Source organism: Haliaeetus leucocephalus, unplaced genomic scaffold (assembly GCF_000737465.1).
Source record: "Haliaeetus leucocephalus isolate CR32 unplaced genomic scaffold, Haliaeetus_leucocephalus-4.0 Scaffold656, whole genome shotgun sequence".
Lineage (NCBI taxonomy): Eukaryota > Metazoa > Chordata > Aves > Accipitriformes > Accipitridae > Haliaeetus > Haliaeetus leucocephalus.
Window position 1 is genome coordinate 7293085 of NW_010973092.1, and position 22183 is coordinate 7315267.

The 22183-nt window shown below is 43.9% G+C and overlaps 1 protein-coding gene across 1 annotated transcript in view; it reads right to left on the reverse strand.

The window, feature by feature from the left end:
* Positions 1–21726, reverse strand: part of GLRA1 (glycine receptor, alpha 1) — a 37654-nt gene extending 15928 nt beyond the window's left edge. The window contains exons 1-3 of the mRNA XM_010578961.1: positions 21671–21726; positions 5967–6097; positions 2491–2558 (exon numbers count right to left, since the gene is read on the reverse strand). Coding sequence (XP_010577263.1) covers positions 2491–2558; positions 5967–6097; positions 21671–21726 — 255 coding nt within the window. The remainder of the gene's footprint in view (positions 1–2490; positions 2559–5966; positions 6098–21670) is intronic.
* Positions 21727–22183: the final 457 nt, after the last annotated feature.

A 22183-nucleotide genomic window follows, 5' to 3' on the forward strand; every position in this document is an offset into this window, starting at 1 on the left:
GTCTTATGCTACAAAGAAAAGCCAAAGCTGGTGCAGTTTATTCACTGAAAACCAAGACCCTGTTCCCTAGGTGCTTGACTTCTGTTGCATTTTGAATGAAGAATTTGTAGCTTTGCTATAGGTTTCCTTCTCTGGTATAGCTGGGGGGAAGGTGTTCATGCTTTTGAAGAGCAAAAAGGGATTTAACAGCTTGTGGTTGGGGGTTGTTTGGTGTTTTTAATAAAAATAAGCAGATAAAGTGGATGCGTTTTGCATTCATCCTCTGCAATCCCTTGCTGTTGGATGCACTATTGCAGTAATGCTTTGGGACAGAAGGAGGCTGTCTGCGTTTGTCTGGCTGTTGTAGTTCATAGTATCTTGCTTCTTGAAGCACTTGTTGGGTTCACAGGGCTGTGTTCCCAATCGCAGGTTCCCTTGCCAGGCCTAACGGCTGAGGTTTAAACCATAATGCTGTTCTTCCTCTTTGGCCAGCAAAGCAACTGGGGGAGTGTTACCATCATCAGTCCCAAGGGTTGATGATAGAATACTGCTTTCTTTATGGTAAAACACTGAATTGCCTCTCTGCCACCCACACTTTCCAACTGCCCCAGATATTTGATCATTGGTTTGAATTCAAAGTAGTCAGGTCTGTCTCAAATTCCCTTCATGACAGGACCTTCTGCCCTTATCAGAAACTGTGTTGGGGAGCTGACGCTGCCTGTTTGACCTGCTGCATCTTCAAACAGCAAGGAGAGACTGGTTTCTCTGCAGAGTAAATCCCAAGTTAGCAAATCCCAAAGACTGCTCTGACTTGCTGGGCTCTTGGTTTTAGATGCTTCAGTACCTGTGTTGCTCGTGTTCTCATCAGTGTTTACAAGCAGAATCGCTGTCCCCAAAGCAGCACATTATATTAGGTTGTGCGCAATGCTGCGTCAGCCTGACATCTGGACTAGCTTGTCAGAGCTGGCTTGGGTATTTCTAGACAAAGCAGTGTGCCCAGAGGGTGTTCTTGGCTTCCCATGGGAACTTTTTCTATGGAAGATAGACTATGAAATGTATGGCATCTGGAGAGGATAGCAAGTCCCTGCAGCATGTCTTGGAGGTGAACTGCATCTCTCCCTCATGCTAGTCTATGCTAATTTTATGGACCATCCTGTTTATTAGGATCCTGTGGTGTCTTTGTATGACTGCTCCAATGCATCTTGCAATGTAGGACAGAAATACCAAAACCCATGTCACTCTAATGTCCTCTGTATGCTGCACAGGGATCCCTTGTGGGTCTGCCCCTCTCCCTTGCAGTCGGTGGATCACCTCTGCTAGATTGTGTAGGAACAGAGTATTTATTGCCTGTAACACCAAAGGAGGTGTCCAACAAAGTAGTATATTAGGAACAGATGTGTATTTTGGTTCTAGTTTGTTCTTTTTTTCTTGATATATAAATGAATCCATGAATACAGTTATTACCTATGAACTCTGACAAATTCTGCAATCCAACTATGACATGTGTTTCTTTGTGCTTGGACAGAGTAACAGCTTTTTTCTACTACTGGAACTGAACTGCTCCCAACCCCAAACATTTCCAGAAGAATGGTGTAGTGTCAGAAGAGACTTATAACCCCAGATATATAGCTGTTGATCTCCTCTGACAGTGGTGTGCATGACAAGTAACTTATTCAAATCAGGGAGCATGATCTATATATAAAGCCTATAACATCCTGCCTCAATGCACAAAACACCTGGAGCTGGAGTCCTGCATTCTTTATTCAACATCTTTCTAGAAAGAGAATTACCAAAGCTTAATTAAACTCCATATTTCTGGATTAGCTTTAATTAGCACAGAGGTAAGGCACTGTACCTCCAGAGTTTTCTTTTGTTGTTCACTGATTATGTCACAACAAATCTTTAATGGTTTTCAGATGGCGCAATTATCCTCTGCTCCTAGTGTCTTGCCAATTAGATAGAGCCTTTAGCCATGTTCACTAATTTTGTCTGAAGTGAGCCTTAAGTTGCAAATATTGGTTTTGATTTTTTTGGTTAAAAATCATTGTCTATCAGAAATGTCTCCAAGAAAATAATAATCTAGTGATTATCTTAATTTTTGGGGATCCAAAATCTGGTGCAGACTGAATTTGAGTTCAGCTGATTGCCCTTCACTTAAAGCATTGATTCAAACTGCTGAATTTATATGCACTTAAAGTATTTGCAACTGTCTCTGAGCTTGGAGCCTTAGGCAAGTCTTCAGAAAAGACTATTTGTTTCCTTTTCTGATGCTTATACTTTGCCTGTACAGTGTTTTCATAGAGAAGCAGATGGAGACTGTGAGATCTTCAATTACATGCAGTATGAGTCTTGTGTGTTGACCATTAATTTACGCAACCCTTAGGTAAACTTGGGAACACGGAGACAGTATTTTCCTCTGGTCACACTAAAGAGGAAGGTGATGCTGCGTTTGCTGGGAGTGCAATGAGGCTGAGCCAGTAGCTAAGCAGCTGTGCTGTGATTTTTACTTACCATAGTCGTTTCTGCAATCGAACCAAAGCTGTTGATGAAAATGTTGCAGCTGACATTCACTGGTGGGCCTGCATGACAAATACAGATCAGAACAGCAGTTCACTGTGTGCTTATAAGACAAAGTATTTCCACTCTGTAGTGTTAAAACCTATTGTGGGAACAGGGTGAGTATGGGAATATGGTCTGGAAGAACCAGCTTAGTCTAGTCGTGGTTCTGATGCCAGTTTGACATCAGACAATACTCTTGCTTTGCCTCTGTTCCCCTATTTGGGATAGTGTTTATATATCTGTTCTGTGAACTGTTTTGATGAAAAAGAATAGATTACAGCCAGGCAGGACAGCTTTCTAGATATCTTGACACTGCTGTATGGGTGGCAAGCTTACCCTGAACATGATGGCAATGCATCTCAGTAAAGAGTTGAGAGACTACTGACAGGCCCTCTTGTTTAGAGCTCTAAACTTTTAAAATACTCATTTAAAGCATCTAAATGTTTCTGAACTAGGACCATATGCTTGTTTCCTATGGAGCCGGTGCAGCAGAGTGCTGTAGGGATCAGGCTAGGTAAAGGAACAAGTACCCCATGTGATAATGGTGGTGTCTGCTAAACTCACAGCTGGATAGGAGACTTCAGGGTTCTGCCAGCAGAAATTCTCTGGCTGTCCGGTTTTTGAGAGGGTCCTCACAGACTTTGGGCCATGCATCTCCTTGGCTTTATTTGCTTTCAGACCAAAGCTTTGCTTTGCCTGCTTGTATTAGAAAAGTTAAGGGGCCACCAAAGGAGAGAGGTGAGGATTAAGGGATGAAAACATTGTTGTTAGAGGGCATGAGGGTCTGTCTGCGTGGTACTGGTACCCAAAGGTACCAGTATGACTGGAAGTGGATCACAATATTGCCTGGCAAATCTGAGGTGGAAATGTTGTATTTGCACTGAGGGAGATGCCAAGAGCTGCAGTTCAGCCCAGCGCAAAAAGCTGGAAAACACTTTGGAACCAGAGCTGTATCTGGTGCCTGGCAAACCAGTGCCTTGCCCATATATAATGAGAGGATTTCTGTAGAGCCTTTACAAGGGGAGGGGAGAAGCAAAAGGGCCCCCCGCTCTAGGGGCTCCCAAAGGACCTGCTACTGGTGCTGCCTGGTGTGTGGTGGGGAAAGGCAGCCCGGGCAGAGAGCAGAGGACACTGCCCCAGGAACCAAGGTCCCCCTTGAACACTGAGGGGATTAATCTCGTATCGTCCTTGTGACTGATGCTTCTGGGAAAATGAGATCTGTGGAAGTGGTGAGTGTGGATTTTTAGATTATTCCCCCATCTTTTATGGAGATAAGGATGGTGTCTGCATTTCAAACACTGCCTGATGGCTCAGCCTCACTGGGGGAGTGATGCTTGCCAGTTAAGGCCATGTCTGCAGACTGGCAGTTGCTGCAAGGTGAAATACAGGCGGGGAGGAATGAACCATATAGAAGGTCCATGTGCATGTCATGTCCTGTCCCAAAGGGCACAGCGTAAGAAAAAATACTGAGCTGACCTCCTGGATGACTGCATGTGCTCATGACTGACATGCATGGAAGATTTTGGCCCTCTTCTTCCTGATCCTGTGCTGATGCGAAGCTGAGTGTGGGATGAGCTTGGCCCAGTGCATGTGAAGAAGACTGTCTCCTTGGGGCAGCCCAGCTCTTGTTGAGGCGTTGTGCTCTTCACACTGCATCCAAGGGGAGCTGTGAGCACTCTGCAGGGTTTTGTATTGTTTTTTTTTAGCTTGTGTGAGGCTCTAGAAACTTCCCTGCCTGCTGCTGGAATGTGCCACCTCTGCAGTGGGATGCAGCTGTGAAGGAATATAGTTTTCTAGGAGGTGGGTTAAGGGTACAGCCTGGGCGAGAAGGCCCTTGTCCCACACTGGCTGGGTTCAGCTCTGTCCCTGCCCGAGTTAATGGTTTCATCCTCAACTTGAACCAAAGCCCAAATGCTTCTTCCTTGTTCTCAGAATGTGAATCCACAACTAAGTTCAGATTTTACAGCATTTATGGAAAAGCTGCAATCTTCTCTTTGTTAATCTTCCCCTCCCCAAAAATCAATCTGATACGGATCTTTGGTATTATTTTCATTTAGATCTAAGCCATTAAAATGCCCTTATGAGTTACTGCAGTTAATTTAAATGACATGCTTTGAGAGCTACAACCCCAAGCTCTGTAAAACACCTCCTATGCCTCCCATATAAATTGGAGCCTGATTTATGTGTGGGATGCTAAGCCAGCAAAACTGCCCTGTGGGGAAGGTGTAGTTCATTGAAATAAAACTGAAATTAAATTATCTCAAATAAAAATGCAATACAGCTGCCTTCAGCAGGAAGATAATGTATACATTTCATTAAATATTAAAGTTTAATTTCTTTTGTGTGTGTGCATAATTTAGTGGTAGGCAGGTTTACAGGCTGGTTTTTTAACTCTTTGTGATTTGGATGAAAACAGCAGTGTTCTCTGTTGCCTAGTTGGTTACCAAGACATAAGCTTCCCACCTACACTTGGGTTTAAGAGCCCAGTATAAAGCTTATTGTTTGAAGCTGGATGGCAGGTGCTGTCACCAAGATTAATGGGTCCTGGGAGTCCTATGATAGCATTGCCAGTGACTCTCTGGGGGGAGGAGGAGGAATTGGTAGTAGGAAACAAAAGAAATGAATGAAATGAGCATTGAAGAGGGCTGAACAGTGGCTGAGAGGGGCAGGTCCCACTTTATCTCTGGGTGTGATTCAAGGGCAAATAGCTCTGGGAAAGTGAGCTCAGTTAAAAAGAAAACAAACAAAAAAAACCCCACAAAAAAACCCCCAATCAAACCCAAACCCCACCCTTGTTAGAAAAGGTGTTTTGAGGAGCAAAGAAAGAGGTTCTGTTGCCTCTCCCAGGGCCTGTGCCAATGCTGCTTGGCTGCCAGTGAGTATTGGGTGAACTGGGGAAATCGGGTGTGAACTGGAGCTGTGTTGGGCACTAGCCTAAAAGCCCCTTTACTATGGGGGACAGTGGTGGGTCAGAGCTGCCCCTGGCATCTTGCTGAATTCCTCTGGAGCTGATGGGAGAGACTCCTCTTGGCTTCAGTGGGTGTAAGGGGGGAGCATTGCCTACTCTTAGAAGGTGCTTGTCGGCAGTGACTTAAGGGGAAAGGAAAGTTGAGGTTTTTCTCCTAATCTGCAAGATGTTCAGCTCCCTGCCAGTCACTGCTTGGTTTGGCAGGTTCCCCGATCCCTATATTGAAGTTTTTCCTGCATGTAAAGTTGTTACAAGGTTGTTCCCCTTCTGAGTGGAAGTCGGATGCCTTTCCAGACATCTACAGGGGATCAATGTGCCAAATCTCTCATTATCATAGATGTTTCATATAAACCTAAAGATTGTTCATGTTCCATATACAGTTAGGGAGGCATTCATGAGAATTGCATGCAGTTTTCAGTCCCAAAATGAAATAAAGCCACAAAGCAGGGGTTTTGCATACCTTTAAAATTTGGCCTGATCCTGGCATCGTATCCTGAAGTTCGCCCCATCAACTTATCCAAGAAATCGGAAGGAGACATGGGTTTGGGGGCAGATCGTGCTGCTGCTTCAGCTTCTTTGGAGGCCGCCAGGCTGTGTGAGTAGAAAGAAAGAGGGTGTTTTAGTGTACATCCCATGCTGCTGGGGAGGGTTTGGGGTCCAGAAACAGAGCAGTCGTCATCTCATTCCTGCTGTGAGGCAGGATGGGTACCCATGTGAATTCCTAATGAGGCTGGTCTCTGCTAATTTGTTTGCCCAGCCCAAACATCTCTGAATACAGAATCCCAGCTGCCACCAAAGTAGAAGAGAGATGATGAGTGGAGAAAATCCTTTTGTGAGTTTAGGTATAGCTCCTTGGCATGCCACTAAATTACAAATGTGAACTCTGGCACTGAGCTCCACAGGTAAAATACACTCTGAGATTAGCCTTGGGCAGCAATTACGGCTTAATTACATGGCAAATAGCAAGGAGCATATTTGGTACTCTGACAGTCTAATTTTCCAGAAGGCGGGTAGGATCAGAGCAATCTGGAATTCAAGGCTTAAATGAGCGTCATGTGATTGTATAGCTCCTGCAGAGCCTTGGAGATGGTAGGAGATGGATGTATTTTTGCTTGCAGCTTGCTGGTCAGTCCAGCATTTGCTATTGGTACCTGCAATGCAGGGGTCTGAGTTCAATACAGCAACGCAGCCTGTGGATGAGGAGGTGTCTGGAGTGTGATCCTGAAGTGATACTCCTGTTGAGTTGAGGATGAAAGGAAATGAAGGCTTTTGGGAACCTGTATGGCCTCTGGAGCAGAAAGAGTGAAATTACCAATTTATCTGTAGAAGATGAAAATCTAAGGCTGGCAATGTGCATTCTGACCCTATGGCAGTCTACAAGATCTGCAGGGTGATGATTTGGGCTTACGAAGTCTCTGTTGTTGCCATCTACGCAGCAACAAGTGACCCCTGGTACTAGGTGCTCATTCTCAACTTTGCAGGAAGGTTTGATTTCCAACATAGGAATAGACACTATTTGGTTCCTTCCCTATGGTTATGTGGCTTCTGCTTGAACACAGACCTGTTGCCAGGCTGAAAGTATGGTGTAAAATTGCCTAGACTGGCGCAAAAACCCCAAACCACATAGGTGACATGCAATGTGCTTAGGGCAAGAGCTGTCTCTGCCTGTGGGTTCAGATGGCTGATGCTGATTAATGCCTACAGCCAGTATTGCAATGCAAATGTATAATAAGCCAAAGCAAGCTGCTCAGGAGGAAATGAGGCTCATTGCTTCACCCTTTGCAAAACTCCTGACTTTTAAAAAGTACCAAGGCTCTGTGGGAACTGTGAGAAGCCACTGTGGCAGAGCAGCTGAGAGGTCTAAGCGTCTAATGTTCACAACAGGCACAAGATATTTAGCTACATGTGTCCTCTCAAATGACACCATGGAGTCCTCTTTCAGCATGAGGACCTCACCTTGGGAAGTTTTGCATTTCTTGTATCAAGAAACTTTGCAGTAATCAAACCTGCTATCATTCAGAAAAGTAGTGGTAAGTACTGACACGAGATCTATCAGGAAGAATTTAGGGATGATTACTATGCATGGCATTAATGCAACCCTGCCCTCAAAGACCTGTTCATACAATGCAAGTTTGAGCTGAGACTCCAAAACAACAAATGTTATCTTGTCAAGAGCATTTTGAACCACCAGGTTCCCTGGGACTTTAAAAATAGGTGGGATTCAAAAGGGCTTGGGTACCATAATTTCAAAATCAGGAGTCTGTAGTAACCTATATTGCCTTGACTTTCTTCTCTAGTGTTAGCAGTGATGGCTTGCTAAGCCTTGGTTTTCAATCCTGCAAACTCACAACTGCAGTCTGGCTTCATTGCAGGCTGCAACTGTATAAGCATTCTCTGATTACTAGATTTTTAACTGTTAAAAATTGTTTCCTTTCTGAAGTAAAGAGGGGAGATAAATTCCAGATCACTTCCAGTGAGAGTCTAAAACTAGGATTTTGTTCACCCTTTATATATTCACAATCTGCTCCCACACCGGACCTTATCTGAACTAGCTGATGCACACCCATGCTTGGAGGTGATCTGACAAGGTATGGATCTAGATTTTACTATAGCCACGTGCCATTTCTTGCCTTGTCTCCGCCTCTGCTCCAAGAAACTATGCAAAGCCAAACCAGTATGTTTCAGGGGTAAATGGGGTTGTGGAATGGGTGATGTTTTTAAATTTATTTTTCTTTTTTGGTAGAAGGAATACAACAGGGTGCAATTGATTTGCAAACTCAGAAGAAAAAAGCTGGGAGTGGGAGGACGATCAATACTGGGCTCAACTACTGCATTCCAATAGAGTGTCTGCATGGCAATGAGTTGAGAGAAGATTTCAATTAAGCAGCAAATGACTTTGGTAACCAAAGACTCCTGCCACTTCAGCAGCAAGATGCCAGATAGTGCAATACACTGATTTCGTCTCATTAACTGTAGACTGGAAGAAGTATATGGAAGTGGAGAAGTGGGGGGTAGGGGGGGTTGAGGCAATACAAATCTAATAAGCTTTAAGTGCAAAAAGATAATTAGAGACTGCAATTCCCCTGGCATTCATTTAAAAAAAAATGAGGTGAAAAAGCACAGAAACTGGTGCTCAGCTTTCCTGTAAATTCAGGGTGAAAGCCTGCGCTGAATATGTTCACTCCACTTCCAAATGAATGAGTCTGCTGGTATTTCTTGGGTGCCATTTTCCGATTCTTTCTGCATCAAAGTTGCAAGTAAATTAATTTCAAGGGCTCAGTTTCTACATGGAAGTATATGTTTAGATAAATGAATCCCACAAGCATCTGGGAGAGGACTGCTCTGTCACAGCCCTGCTGCTTTCTGCAGCTTCATGCCCATCCCTATGAGCAGTTTCTGTGAGCACCTTTGGGGATGTGCTGAAACTGTCAGATGTGGTTTCATGCCTCCTGGTGTGTGTTTTAGAAGCTCTGTTTGGCTGCTGCGCGGTGTTACCCAGGTGATCTAGGAATGATGAGTTCTGAGTTTCTTCCAGTTTCTATTTGGTTACTGAATGTTTTCCTAAAATGAGCTGGTAACAACTCCCCCCCCACCCCCCCCACCCCCCCATTTAAGAAGAAAAGGCAAGAAAGCAGAGGATGAGGGAAGAGCAAAGCCTTTCCAACAGGAGGCAGATGTCTACTCCCTGATCTCCTCAGAAGTAGTAGTAGAAAACACCACTGGGAGCTACAGAGGCTGACCCCCCCATGCACACACTTTGGAGGGATGGATTGCATCTAACACAACCCTGAAATGTTCACTCAGGTTGTGACAACTGGGCGTTGTTATAGCAGTTTAGCTCCGACAGCACCTGAAAAAGCTATTGGCTTCTGCTATCTTCCAGGTCTGTCTTGACCAGTTCTGTGTGTGCTGCCTTAGGAGCTTTCTGGGATTTTCTCCATCCCTCAATTCTTACAGAAGCATCCTTGAAAGTCCCATGGGACTGTTCATCTCCTGGCCCAGCAGAGATGGGGAGAAGGAAATTGCCAAGTGATTTGAAAATTATTGATGATAGAAGAGAAATGGAAACTTAGGGTGGGTTGTTGTGTTGTTCAAAGAGAAAATTTTTTCTCTGAATAAACAAAAGGAGGCAAAACATGTAACAAAACCACTGAGCATGTAGTTTGCATCGGTGCAAGAATGTTGTCTGAGCCGAGAGCATCTTGGTGCATTTTAATAGCAGACAGTGGCTTATCTTATTTATGCTGGTGTAATCCCTAGTGGATCTGGCTGAGAAAGTGCCATCAGGCAATCATCACAGCAACAACAATGGAAAGGATCTATTCAAAGGTTGATGAATTAGCACGATCTTTTGTGATATTAATGCTGGCATGTAAGGAGACGCCACCAAACCCCTAGGAAGTCCAGCCCACGAGCAGGTATGTGAAGGTGAAAGCTGGCAGAGATGAACAGCCCAGCTACTCAGAATTGCATTCCTTAAAATAGAGCAGTTGGGCTTTGCAGGACACCTATTACCGGTTTCACCTGGCCTATACAGGCACTGTTTGCTCTGTCTGTATTATTTTGTTTCAGCTAAACAGATGATATATTCTTTTAAAAAGTTATTTAGTTTAGTAAGGGGCTCTTCTGCAGTCTGGACGTATCAGTTTACTTGGTTCCCAGTTCCCCAGTTGGCTGTTTCCTCATCCTCCCCCCATTTGTATGGCTCTTGTGCAATAATTTTATGCCTTTTTTTTTTTTGGCTGTGCCTATGATTGTCCATCTAATTAAGTCCAACATCACAAACTGCCCTGTTCTGGTTGAATGCTGATACTGAGAAATATCAATTTTTTTCTTTGTGAAGAGGAGAGATGAAGGAATTTAATTAGCATGGGGCCTCTATTCCCCTGTCAAATAATTTAATTGTTAATCATTAATTCTGAGGGTAAAAAATGTCTGGCAGCAGAAACACAAACTGTTGCAAAACAAGTGTTTGCAGAGGAAATATCTCCCTGCAAATTGTGGAAGGCTCAGGTCTCTGAAGGTAAACTGGTGCAACATCAGTGGCTCAAAAGAACAGCACTGGGTTTATTCCTCTGGTTGGGCTCTCTGCAGGTTGGGGGAATAGAAGATAGCTGATCACTTACCCTGGTTCAGTGCTGCTCAGCAAAGGTTTCTGAAGTGGTTTGTTTATTTTGAAACGCAATGCAAGCCAGAAATCCTGGCAGGGATGTGTTGGGAGTAGTGTTCAGGTGAGCTGGCTCACACATTTGTCCTTCAAACGTGATGTTTTCTGTAAGTAGGCATCCCAGGGGAGAGGAATACGCATCAGGTCTTTGAGGCAGGCTGAGGTGACCAGTATAACTGTTTCTCCCATTACCTTCAAAATGAGGCTAGGACAGTGTGAGGTCTTGGGGACACAGGAGAATTGATGAGCTTAGTTTTATTGACTCCAGCAGGCTCTGAGCGGCATAATTGCAAAGAGGACACCAGACGGTTGGGCACAGAAAGGCATCGTGCTGTCAATGATTAACTAGCATTACCCATGGTAACTCTCCCCTGGCTGTTCCCAAACTATCTCCCTGGTCCCTGAGATGGTGCCTCTTGGGCACAGAAGCCCCTGAGCAGAGACTGGAGCTCAGCAGAGCCCAGCCTGTGTTCGGCCACAGCTGATGCTGGGGCTGCCTGTCTCCATCTTGACCTCAGCAGCTGGAGAGAGGGAGGAAGGACAGAGGAGAGATTTTTTTCCTGGTGAAAAGGAAAATGGGCAGCCCTAAACTCTGTACCCAGACTGTTATTTCTGACTGCACGTCAACATGTTATCTGGAGGGAAATGCTGCCAGACGCTGGCCTGGGAAGTCTTGGCAGAGATTGCAAGCAGACTTTTCTTTTAATGATTAGATTTACTATCAAAATGAATAGCACAATCAATATTGATATGCAATTCAATTAAAAAGGATGAAACTCATTGTCTGCATGTTTTTCTCTGTCATGTTGTATGAATTCCTGGCCTATAGTGGTAGAGATGGATGGGATAAAAGAGTAGAGGTGTGTGGGGAGAAGAGAGCCCTGATGCTATGGTTTTGGCCTGCCATGGTGCAGAGTAGCAGGAGCTCTGAGTCTTACAGATGTGCTGGTTGCACAGTACTGATTGCGATCCATGTGGTCATGCTCAACTGCTAGTAATTACAGTCCCTGCAGTATGGATGTGGGGTGTGCTACAGGGGTGAATTTGCAAAGCTAATTCTCAGAGGTGGGGAGGAAATTTGGACTTGGTTGTTTTCTTAATTCAGCTGAGAGCTTGTGCAACAGAGGTGTAAAGCAGACCTGGATGTTGGGACAGGATAGGAAAATAGCCGGGTATGGTGAGACTGGTGAAATATGGAGTTTGAAAACCTGTGAGAAGAAGATTTCACTCTGACAAAGAAATGGGCTATAAGCTATTATTTATCCCTATTCATGGCAGGAGGAGGGCGATGGGAAAAAAAAAGTAGGCTTGTTAAATGTTGCCGTGTCTGTCTTGGATGGTTGTGCTCTGCTGTGAGCTGTTTAAACCAATTTTAGCTTTTGCACCAGAAGTAACTGCATTGCAGTAGCTACAGGATGTAATCAGTTAAAGTTTTAACCTAAAGGATTCCAAGACACCCTCAAAGGCCCTGTACAACACCTTACCACTGGTCCCCATGGCTGCACAGGAGGGGAGGAGCTGGGAGACACTTTTCCATGGGCCTCAGGGAATTAACCCCCTGTGATCATTCCCATCCAGGGAAAGCTGCAACAACTTTACTGGAGTGAGAAAAATCTCGTCTTCAGACTGCAGCATTCTGGTGTCTCTCCGTTCCACTGACATGTTTCTGCAGCCCATGGCTCCTCCGCCATATGGCAAAACACCCTGTCCAGAACTATAAAACATCCCAATTACACTGATTAACTCTATGGAAAGACACCAGCACTTGGAACAATTGCTGATGCTGCCTGGACAGAGCAATAAGAAAATAATAAATGACTAGACAATCAGCTGGGGGGTGGGTAGGGAGAAATCTGCATGTTGCATATAGTTGAGATTGGAAGAGCACAGGGAGACCAACAAATTGCATGGGAGTAGTGCTCAGTTGCATGCAAGGTCCCAGCTTTTACAAGGACTGTTGTTCAAACTCTCATATGTCCTGTGGTCACTCTTGCTTATTGCATATTAAATGAAAAGTGTGTGTTAAAGTCAGTTTTGAGCCACAGGCATTCTCTCTAGTGACATTCTCAACTAATTCCTCTTCCAGAAGCGTCTACAGCTCTTGGAGCACAAGTAGAGACTTTCTGGAGATGTATGATCCTAAGCCACTGAGACAGGTTTGAAAACATAATTCTAACAACTGAAAAGCACAAGTCAATGCTCAGATTTTAATCACTTGTGAACTAAATCCAGCAAACACCAGCATTGACTCTTACACGTGCATATACCGAAGGATTTAAAAAAAGTTATAATTGCATTTTTCATTGAAAAAACAAAGGGAAAAAAATCCTTGCAAAGACAAAAGCAAGTGTCTAGATTCACGCACACTGAATATTCCCTTTAAAGTCAGGGGGGCTAGTCAGATATTTAAAGTTATGCATAAACAGCCTTCCTGAATGCAGTAAATAAAGGGGGAAAATGTCTTTACAAGACAAGGCTTCATATTCTAGGTAACAATATTCGCTTCACTGATGTGCTCTTGATTTAGCGTTTGGACGGAGAGCTGGGGTGGGAACCTCAATTGACGTCAGAAGGTTTTAGATCACAGACCAGACAAGTGTCAGAGAATTACAAGAAATCGTGGATGCTCTTCTATCTATAGCTCTGCAGTCGCACTATCAGTCGTGTTTTCATCAGTTCAAATAACTTACTACGGCAGCTTTTTAAAAATTAGTTTTAGTTTAGGGATTTATGCTGCTTGTTAAGGTTTGATAAGAATATGGTAACTGCTTTTTTCTTTTTTGATAAATCAGAGGTAGTATGAATAGAGTTCTTTTAAAAGAGATATAACGTGCACTGCAGAGTGGTGGTGGGTTTTATCTTCCGAAACTTTTTGCTTTGAAATGCCTCCTGAGCTAACATGCATAACCTCCCTACAAAATTGTGGGTCCCACAGTAAAACTGGGGCTCTCCAGTGTGTGTGTGTTGTACTGTGTAAAATGAGTTGCATGATGAGAGCGCTCATTTTGATATTTTCTGATAGAATTAGTTGTCATTGCAACGCAAATACCCTGCTCGGAGATGAACGTTCCTTCTGTGCTGTCTGTGATTCCTGGTGTAATTTATCAGTTTATTCATGAGCTATAATGAAATGTAACTTCTGGAATGAATGGCTAAGCTCTGGGTCCCCTGCCCAGAAGGGCTCTTCTCCCCACTGCGGCTGCCCTCTGACTTTGGTTTTTTCATCTCCCTGACAAAAAAAAAAGCCAACATCTTTTCAACCCTGATAGTGCTGCAGGGCCTGCGTTGGTGCAGGAGAGCAGGTTATGTTTGATGAGGCTTGGTCTTTGTCAGCCACGCTGCTGGGAGATGATTTCTAAGCCCATAGCTCTGTGTCAGGGTGTGATGGATGGGGCTGGAAGCTGGAGGATGCTTGCGATTCTCAGGCACACAGGGTGGTAGAAGAGGTGGGATGCACGCATTTTGGTTTGTAAATCAGATCTTGGGAGCTCTGCTGCAGGAAAAAAAAAAAAATCTGCATGTGTAGATATGCCAGGAACTGTTGCCCTGCTCAGCAGTGCTTCCAGAAGGTAAAAGGACTGGGAGTGAACAAAGAGACAAGATTGTAAAGATACCCCACAAAAAGTCACTTTTGTTGTCCACAGCCTGTCTTTGCACAGGTCTTACAAGACAAGAAAAGGCTGCCTCACCCAGGAATTCAGAGCATCTTGCTTCCCTACTCCCAACTGTGGTAATACAGGTGGTGTGCAGATCCTGCTGTGGTGTGGGACTCGACCCATCTTGCACAGGGGCTCTTGGCACTAGCAGGGACATCTGGAGCTAAGGATTTTTTTAAAGGGTGCTGATAACAGCTGACCCTTCTATGCTTTCAGGTTTTATACCTCCTCCATAAGAGGGGAGGAGGGGCCTGTGCTTTGTACAAAGCATCTTTTTACTTGCATCATCTGAAATAAGAAGAAAAAAAAATTCAAAGGAAATCAGGTAAAGGTGAGAAGTCATGAATTTTGTTGGATTTTCTGCACGATTCCTGGCTCAGCTGCATTTTGCTGATGAACTGATGCACGCGATAGTGGTCTGATCCGCCATTGATCCCACTTCTGTTGCTATTTATTGATTTGTGTGTTTACTCCAGCCCTGCTGGGGCTGGGAGACAGGATCTGCATTCTGGGCAAGTGGTCCTAGGGGCAGGCATTGCTGGCAGGGCAGGCGTGGGGGGGTAGCTGCTGTCAGCAGCTTTCGTCTGAAGGCAATGTGTGCGATGATTGATTGCACTGCAAGCCCAGCTGTTCCATGCATGTGACACTCCTTGTCTTGGCCACCTCTTGGTAGTTTTTTCCCTCTTCACCCACCCTGCAATGAGGCACTGATAAAAACAAGAGAGTTCCCTGGCTGTTTGCTAAGGCATTTGGGGTTTTTGTCTTTTTTTTCCTCTCTTTCCTAGCGGGCTATGAGCCACAGTGGAAGGGTGAAGAGGGAGAAATCAAAAGGAAAGCAGGTGCAAAAGTGTGTTCTTTTGTTTTCCCCTCCCTCTCAAAATCCAAATTTCGTGGGGTTTGGTAAATTAAGATTTCTCCTGCTTTTCTCAGCTGGCACTTAGATTCAACAGAGATGTATTTACAGGATGCCAACTGTGTCTATGTACCAGCCAGATGTGGTACAGTCCCCAGATCAGCAGCTTACCATGGTGCATTATATGGATGAAATAATTGTCTGCATAATGGGGAGTGCTCAGTGCTTGTAAATGACGGGTGCATCTGTCTCTATCTATTTCAGTTCTCTGCAGGTCCTCTCTGTGCTCTGGCCTTACCGAGGGGACAAAAGCTGTATTTCTGTTTGGTTTTAATTTTTTCAGTTTCTGTGCATCAGTCTCTTGAAGCATCAGGAGAGATTTAGGAGTAGCACCAGTGGGATCAAAGCATGCAGACCTCCAGGACCAGATCAGCTAGGGCATATCAGCAGTTTCCCAAGAGGTTAAGGGGACTACATCATTTTGCACCAACCGATCATCCTGGCTGAGAAATACCAATGCAAACCACCTCCCCTCGAGGGAAAAGGTTTCTGTTGTCTGGCTTTGGAAGTGCAAATGTAAATTGTTTGGATACTTTGGGGGAAGGGTGAGAGAAACAAAGAAAAGGTGAATTTTGTTTTGTTTTATTTTACTTTTGCCTCTAAGGGGAACTGACCTGCTGAATTAGCAATATTTTTTTGCAATGCAAAAGTGACTCTTTTCTGGGCTGTGCAAGTAGGTCTACAAGTCAGGAGCCAGACAGCCTGGTGTTGAGTTGTCTGGTCGTGGCTGCTAGTGATCCTTCTTGTGCCTTGTGCTGCTTCTCTCGCTCCCTCCTTTTTGCTTCATTTATCCCAAATTTGGGTTTTTCTTGTGTGTTTTTTTTTGTTTGTTTTTGTTTTTCCCCACACCAAAATTATCAAAAGCGCTTGGAATCGATTGCATCAAACCATGGAGAGAAGGGTATGCTGGAATGACATTTTAGCATGTGAAAGAATATGATGAGCCATTTCTCTTAGGTGTGAGGTGCACAAGTGTAACCGTACTTCATAAGAATAGAAAACATTGTGCTCTTGCTCATAGATAAAGGTCAAATGAAAGTATGCAAGGTAACGACAGCACAAGGATAATTTACTGGAAATAACGGAACCCTGATTTAATGTGCCACAACACTGAGAGCCGATACAGGCAAATAAAACAGATAAAAGTCAAAATGCATTATCAGCCTATCTGTCGTCTTAACACTAGTCACTCTGGGATTCTCAGAAAAGCTCCAGGTTATAGAAAATGAGCAAGTGAAACTCTGTTAGTAGTTTTAGATGATTTGACATACTTAAATGTTGTGGATTTGATTTGGATGTTGTGATTTTTTTAAAGCATGATTTATTTTTAAAAACCTTGTCTTTCATCAATACCTAAATAGCAATTATATCCATTAGGTGGTCTGACATCTTTTTCTCAATACTGAAATTTGGTGAGCCCTTTTAACCTGCATGCTCAGATGAAATGAGAACAGACTTCTCTGCTGGTTTTCTATCACAGATAAATGATCAGTGGTTAGTGCTGGGATAATAAAGTAATTTAATTTTGGACATTGATTAACATCTTAATTCAGATGCTGGGATCCTTTTCTATCCAGGTCAGCTCATGAGGATTTGGTGAGATGAATTTCATAAGCCAACAAGGAAAGTGTTTGCCCAAGACCAGGGAAACTCCAGTGTGCTATTGCATACAAGTGCTTTCCTTTTTGACTTGAATCACTTGGTCAGTAGCAGAATGAACTTTTTAGCCTTTAGTCTGTGCTATTAAATTGGAGACACTTAAAACAGAGTCAGAGGGTCCTTTGGTGCTGACTTGCTTCATACATAAGGGTCTCCGACACCTCCTTCATGGGAGAAGAGGAATAAGGGGAGACCAAATTCCCATGCCTGAATTCTTGTTCTTGAAGGAAGTATCTGTAATTACATGCAAGGGCAGGATCCTACCATTCCCTCCACATATCGATCTCTTTCCAGAAGCAGCTCCCTTCAGGGATTTGAACAGTAAATCTGTGTTCTGCCAGTGGGACTTATTGCAGTATAGGTTAATGTTCAGTGGGAGTCAAGTTGGACAGCCAGTCTATATAACCCAAAATCTGCACAGCAGCAGTGCCTCAGAGATGAAAGATATTTTATTAGTGCATGTGAGAAACAGCAACATTTTTTGCAATGTTTTTGTTAAGCAAGGTGATTATCTGTGGTTTTTCTGCTCCTTCCCCCACCCATAATGGGGGGGAAATGGTTTTTGCCCAGGCATTTGTAGACCTTTTCTTTTGTTCTGATCTATCCAAAGAGCAGGTCTGCAGTCATTCAAGGCAGCTCTTTAGAGAGGAAGTTTAAGATTAGACTGTGTTAGAAAATGTTTTACGCACTTCAGGTTGATTTGTTTTCATTGCCTAGAATGCGAGTGAATTGTTATGGGTGGTTGGAAGGGTGTAACAAAGTCCCTGTAGAAGGCAGGGTCCCAAACATTTCGGGCTTCTACAGGGATGGCACCAAATTACTCTTACTTTTTGGAATGATTTATAAGGGTTTCTAGGTAGAATTGTCTACCTCATTGCATTTTCAAACCTTGAATATGTAACAGTTTTATCAGGGTCTCTAATGGGGCTATTACAAGTTGCAAACCAAAGAAGTTAAAGAGTGTCCTTAAAGCAATCTTGTCCAAACCTTTGCAAAATCATTTCTATTTTGTGGAGGAGCTGACAGAGTCAGCAGAGGCACAACAGGTCATGAGGCACAACTTCTAGTAGATTTTAGTTAGTGTGAGGAAAATACTCTTTAACTACTGAGAATATCTGCTACATTGCTTAGCTTGTGGCTCTGGAAGCCTCTGGTTAGCACTTCATTCACAGGTACCTCTGTAATGTTATCTAGCACTGCAGAGCTATAGCAGAAGGTTTGGAGATAACATGCTCATTACTCTCCTTTTCCTTCCCCTGCCTTTTATTTTGCTGTATTTTCAAGAGGCCGAAATCAGCAGCAATCCAATCGCCTACTATACTTGTCAAGACTGTTTTAGGAAAAAAGTGCCTGTCTTTCCAGAAAGTTAAGAGGCATCATATTCACAATGGCATCTTCTTATTGTTTTAAAAACTGGAATTGAAGAGCTCTGTTACTGGCAGAAGGGAATATAAAAATGCCAGTTAGAGCAATCCAAAAGGGTCTGAGGCTGGCAGCAACTTTTAGCCTGTGAATCGCTTGGAGCAGTAGCCTTGAATCACTCCTGCTAGCTGACAGATTGCTGTTCAGAAGGGGCCAACTCAGATCTTGATTCAGTGAAGGTCATGCTACTGATTCCTGATATGCAGAAATGCAATTAGGACAAGGATCAGGCCCAAATGACTTCAAAGCCTCACAGGACAGTGTCCAGTTGGGTAAGGTGCCAGTTCTAGGCTATCTCTTATCTCCTAACTTGGTGCATTCCTACCACTAGGCTTATGCAGTGGTGTTTCTGGACCACTACAGCTATTAAAAAGTGATGGTAAAACAGAGAGTCCAGGCAAGATCATCACAGGGTAGGGGTAGCTTTTTGTTCTGCATGAAGGAATTCACAGCTGAACCAGGGAATGAACATGCATTGTATGTAGTTAGACTTTGGGAGAATGTTTGTATATGTCTCCACAGATATAAGCAGGACATCTGGAAGTCCCTGCATAAACATTGTCCAATCTATTTTTTATTTTCAAGAAATAACATTTTGCCTTACATAGCTATGTGTAAGGAAAGGTTGGTCAAGTAGCCTGTCTGTCGGGAGACTCTTTGTCCCCCACCCCAATCCAATTTCCATCCCTGCCTCTATCCAGGTTCTCAGTAAATGTCTTAGTCACAGCTAAGTGACTGCAGTCCGAGAAGGCAGGTAGCAAAATGGGAAATGCTCTTCCATAAAGAAAGGCATGTCAGAATAAGCCGCTTATCGCAAATTCCTTCTAAAACACCCCAACTGCAACAGAAACAAATATCATATTGGCAATACCATAATGTTTGCATTCACACACCAGCTGTTACTCTTTCCCACAGGGTCTTGTTTTTTAAAAGGCTGATGAAGGACATTTTTGTTAAGCAACAGATCTACTCTTATTTCCTATATTGGCTGTATCTAATTTTCCTTTAGGACTTGGAATTTTTCTTTATTTTTGTGGTGTATGTGCTAACATATAATGGATTCTCTTTCCAGAATATTTTTGACAGGCTGACAATTAAGTGTGGTACACCCTGTAATTTAAAGCAATGCATACTTCTATCACGGATTATTGGATTATCAGCTTGTGGGTTTTTAAACACTATGTATGACTGAGTGCAGGAGTAATTGGCACACTAAATTTATAAATGACTGTTAATGAATAAACTTCTCTCACTGAAACTGAAATAGCAAAGCTATTCCTGGACCAGAAAGGCTGGTAGATTTTTGGCCTGTAGCAAATTGAACATATAACACAATGCGGGAGGAAAAAAAAGAAAAACATTGCTTAGAGTCAGTTCTGAGCAGGAATTACTGAATTTTCTTCTTGTTTGGAAAATGATTGCAGTATATAAAACAATTTGGTTTCAACATCTCCCTGTAATTGAATTAAAGCATTTTCAGATTTTCTGAAATTGTTAATTTCAGGAAAACTAGACTTCCAGAAATACCTTTTGTATGCAATATGCAATAATCATATATAGCACATATGTGTATATATATGCATATGTATACAATTTATAACAGTATAAACATTTACATTAAAACATGAAGGGACTGGTTTACTAATGTTTTGAATGCCCAGGGCTTCAATTGATGTGCTGAGAATCTGTAAGTGCTCACATGTGTTGTGTGATGCATAAGTGTGCATCATAGAACAGGATCAGCAAGACAAGTATGCATCATTTTCACTTGTTCAGGCAGTCCAGAGGAGAGCCGGACAGATGCTTTAATGCCAGGGCCATGGGAAACTCAAGCCTGGAAATGTGCTTTTTTTTTTTAATTTTCCTTTTGCCTTCTAGCTTATTTATGGATAATATTCCAGAGCATTTATGTATTGTTTAATCTTCTTTATTTAATCTCTGTGCTTCAACACTCTAACTAAAGAGTTTTTTTGCACATACATATGCTTCCTGTTGTCCACCCCACTGTATTGTGCAGTGCTGCTATACACTTGTGACTAAATAGGATGGTTCTGAAGTACTGAGTGTTGTGCATTGCTTTTCAGATATTGGCGATTTTAGTTATTTCTAGAACTTCTTTCCTGGTTTGCCTAACAGATAAACATTAAATGCTTTGAGTTCATATTACAATCTTGCTGTCTGATTTTCTGTAGAATTACAGAAAAAATGGGAATATCCCAATTTTTATGCCTGGAAAGCTGTTAGTGTTCAAAAAGGAGAGAGACCTCTAGCTAGAAAAGTCTGGCCAGTATTAGCAGGTCTGCTACTGTGATTCATAAAATAGTAAGTATTACACCAGTGATGTATATGTAAATAATGTCTGTTCTTTCACATTAAACTTTAAGAAGAGACTTTGGTAAAATAGAGAAATGCAGAAGTAAGAGCTGTGCAACTGAAATGAAGTCTAAGATTGATGAGCAAGTTCAGGACATGAAAGAAGGTTTTTTCTCAATTGCTTGTATCTGGCATGTATCACTTGCTAGAGCAACCTGCATTATTCATGCAAATACAGAAGAGCTTCTACCTTCCAATATTATTTTTTTGTCCACTTAATAAAAGCACTGCAAGGAGAGATGGACCAGAAACAATTCTTTAAGACTAAAACTGTTTCTTCTCCTACCTTAGCCTTAATGAGAAACTGAACACATCTAAAGCAGAGACGAAATACAGCTAGGTGATAACGGATATAATTGCAAAAAGCTCCCCGCATCCCCTTTGGCTTTCACTTAGATTCTGCAAGGGGAGGGATGGATGTTGAAAACAACATGAAAGAAAAAAGTTGGGAAGGAAGGAGGTTCTTTCTTTGCTTTCAGTGACTTTAGACATAGCAAGGTGAGGAGATAGGGTGAGCCCTCCTTGAAAAGGAGTCCCACGATTGCTCAAGATAACATAGCTAAGCAGTGAAAGCATCCCACGGAACTCACCTTAACCTGCAATTTGAGGATGGGGAGGGGGCGAGGTAGGAATATTTACCCGGGCAAATTCAAGTGCAGCATTCCCAGCCGCCACTAGTTGTCACTTTGCAACCAGCCGGGGTCGGTGTTTTCAGCACTGCGGTTAGCGAGATTGCGGTGCTAATTAAACGGAGTAACTCCCAAAGCCGCGGAAAGTCCCGAGCCCGGGGCTGTGCGATAGCCAGTCTCGGAGAACCGAGAGGAGGCGAAAAGGCAGCTCGAGAAAGGCGGAACGCCGCTGTCCTAAGGCTGAGGCTGTGCCTAGGGGCCGTGCCCCGAGCTCGGGGTGGGCACGGCGGTCGAGCCCGGCAGTGCCCGGTGCGCACACGCTCCTCCCGTAAAGCCAAGCCTTACCTGAAGAAAACGATTGTCTCCCACACGTAGACTCCGAGCGCGTTGACGTTGCACATTTTTCCAGCTCTCGCTGTGGTGTGTTTTTTTTTTTTTTTGTACTCCGTGAGGGGTGGGCCGGTGGGGTTGGCCAATAAAGTAACCCGGCACTTGGGGAGAATGGGTAGGGGAAGCGAGCCACCCCTCCCGAGGCAGGCTGGGCAGGGGGAAGGCCGGCAGGGCTCCGGTCAGCACCCTGGACAGCGTCTGGCGGGCGGCTCCGGTCAGCACCCTGGACAGCGTCTGGCGGGCGGCTCCGGTCAGCACCCTGGACAGCGGCGGTGCGCGGCGCTCCGCGGGCGCCTGCGGAGCGGCCGGCGGCTCCGCTCCGGCGCTGCCTTGGCTCGTCCCTCCTCTCCGCCTGTGCCCCCGCCACCGCCACTGCAGTGGTGCTCGGGGCCGGAGGACCAGGCTTCCCGCACCGAAATCTCCCTTCAGCGGGATCTCGCTCCGGACATCAGGCTGGCGAGAGGGGGG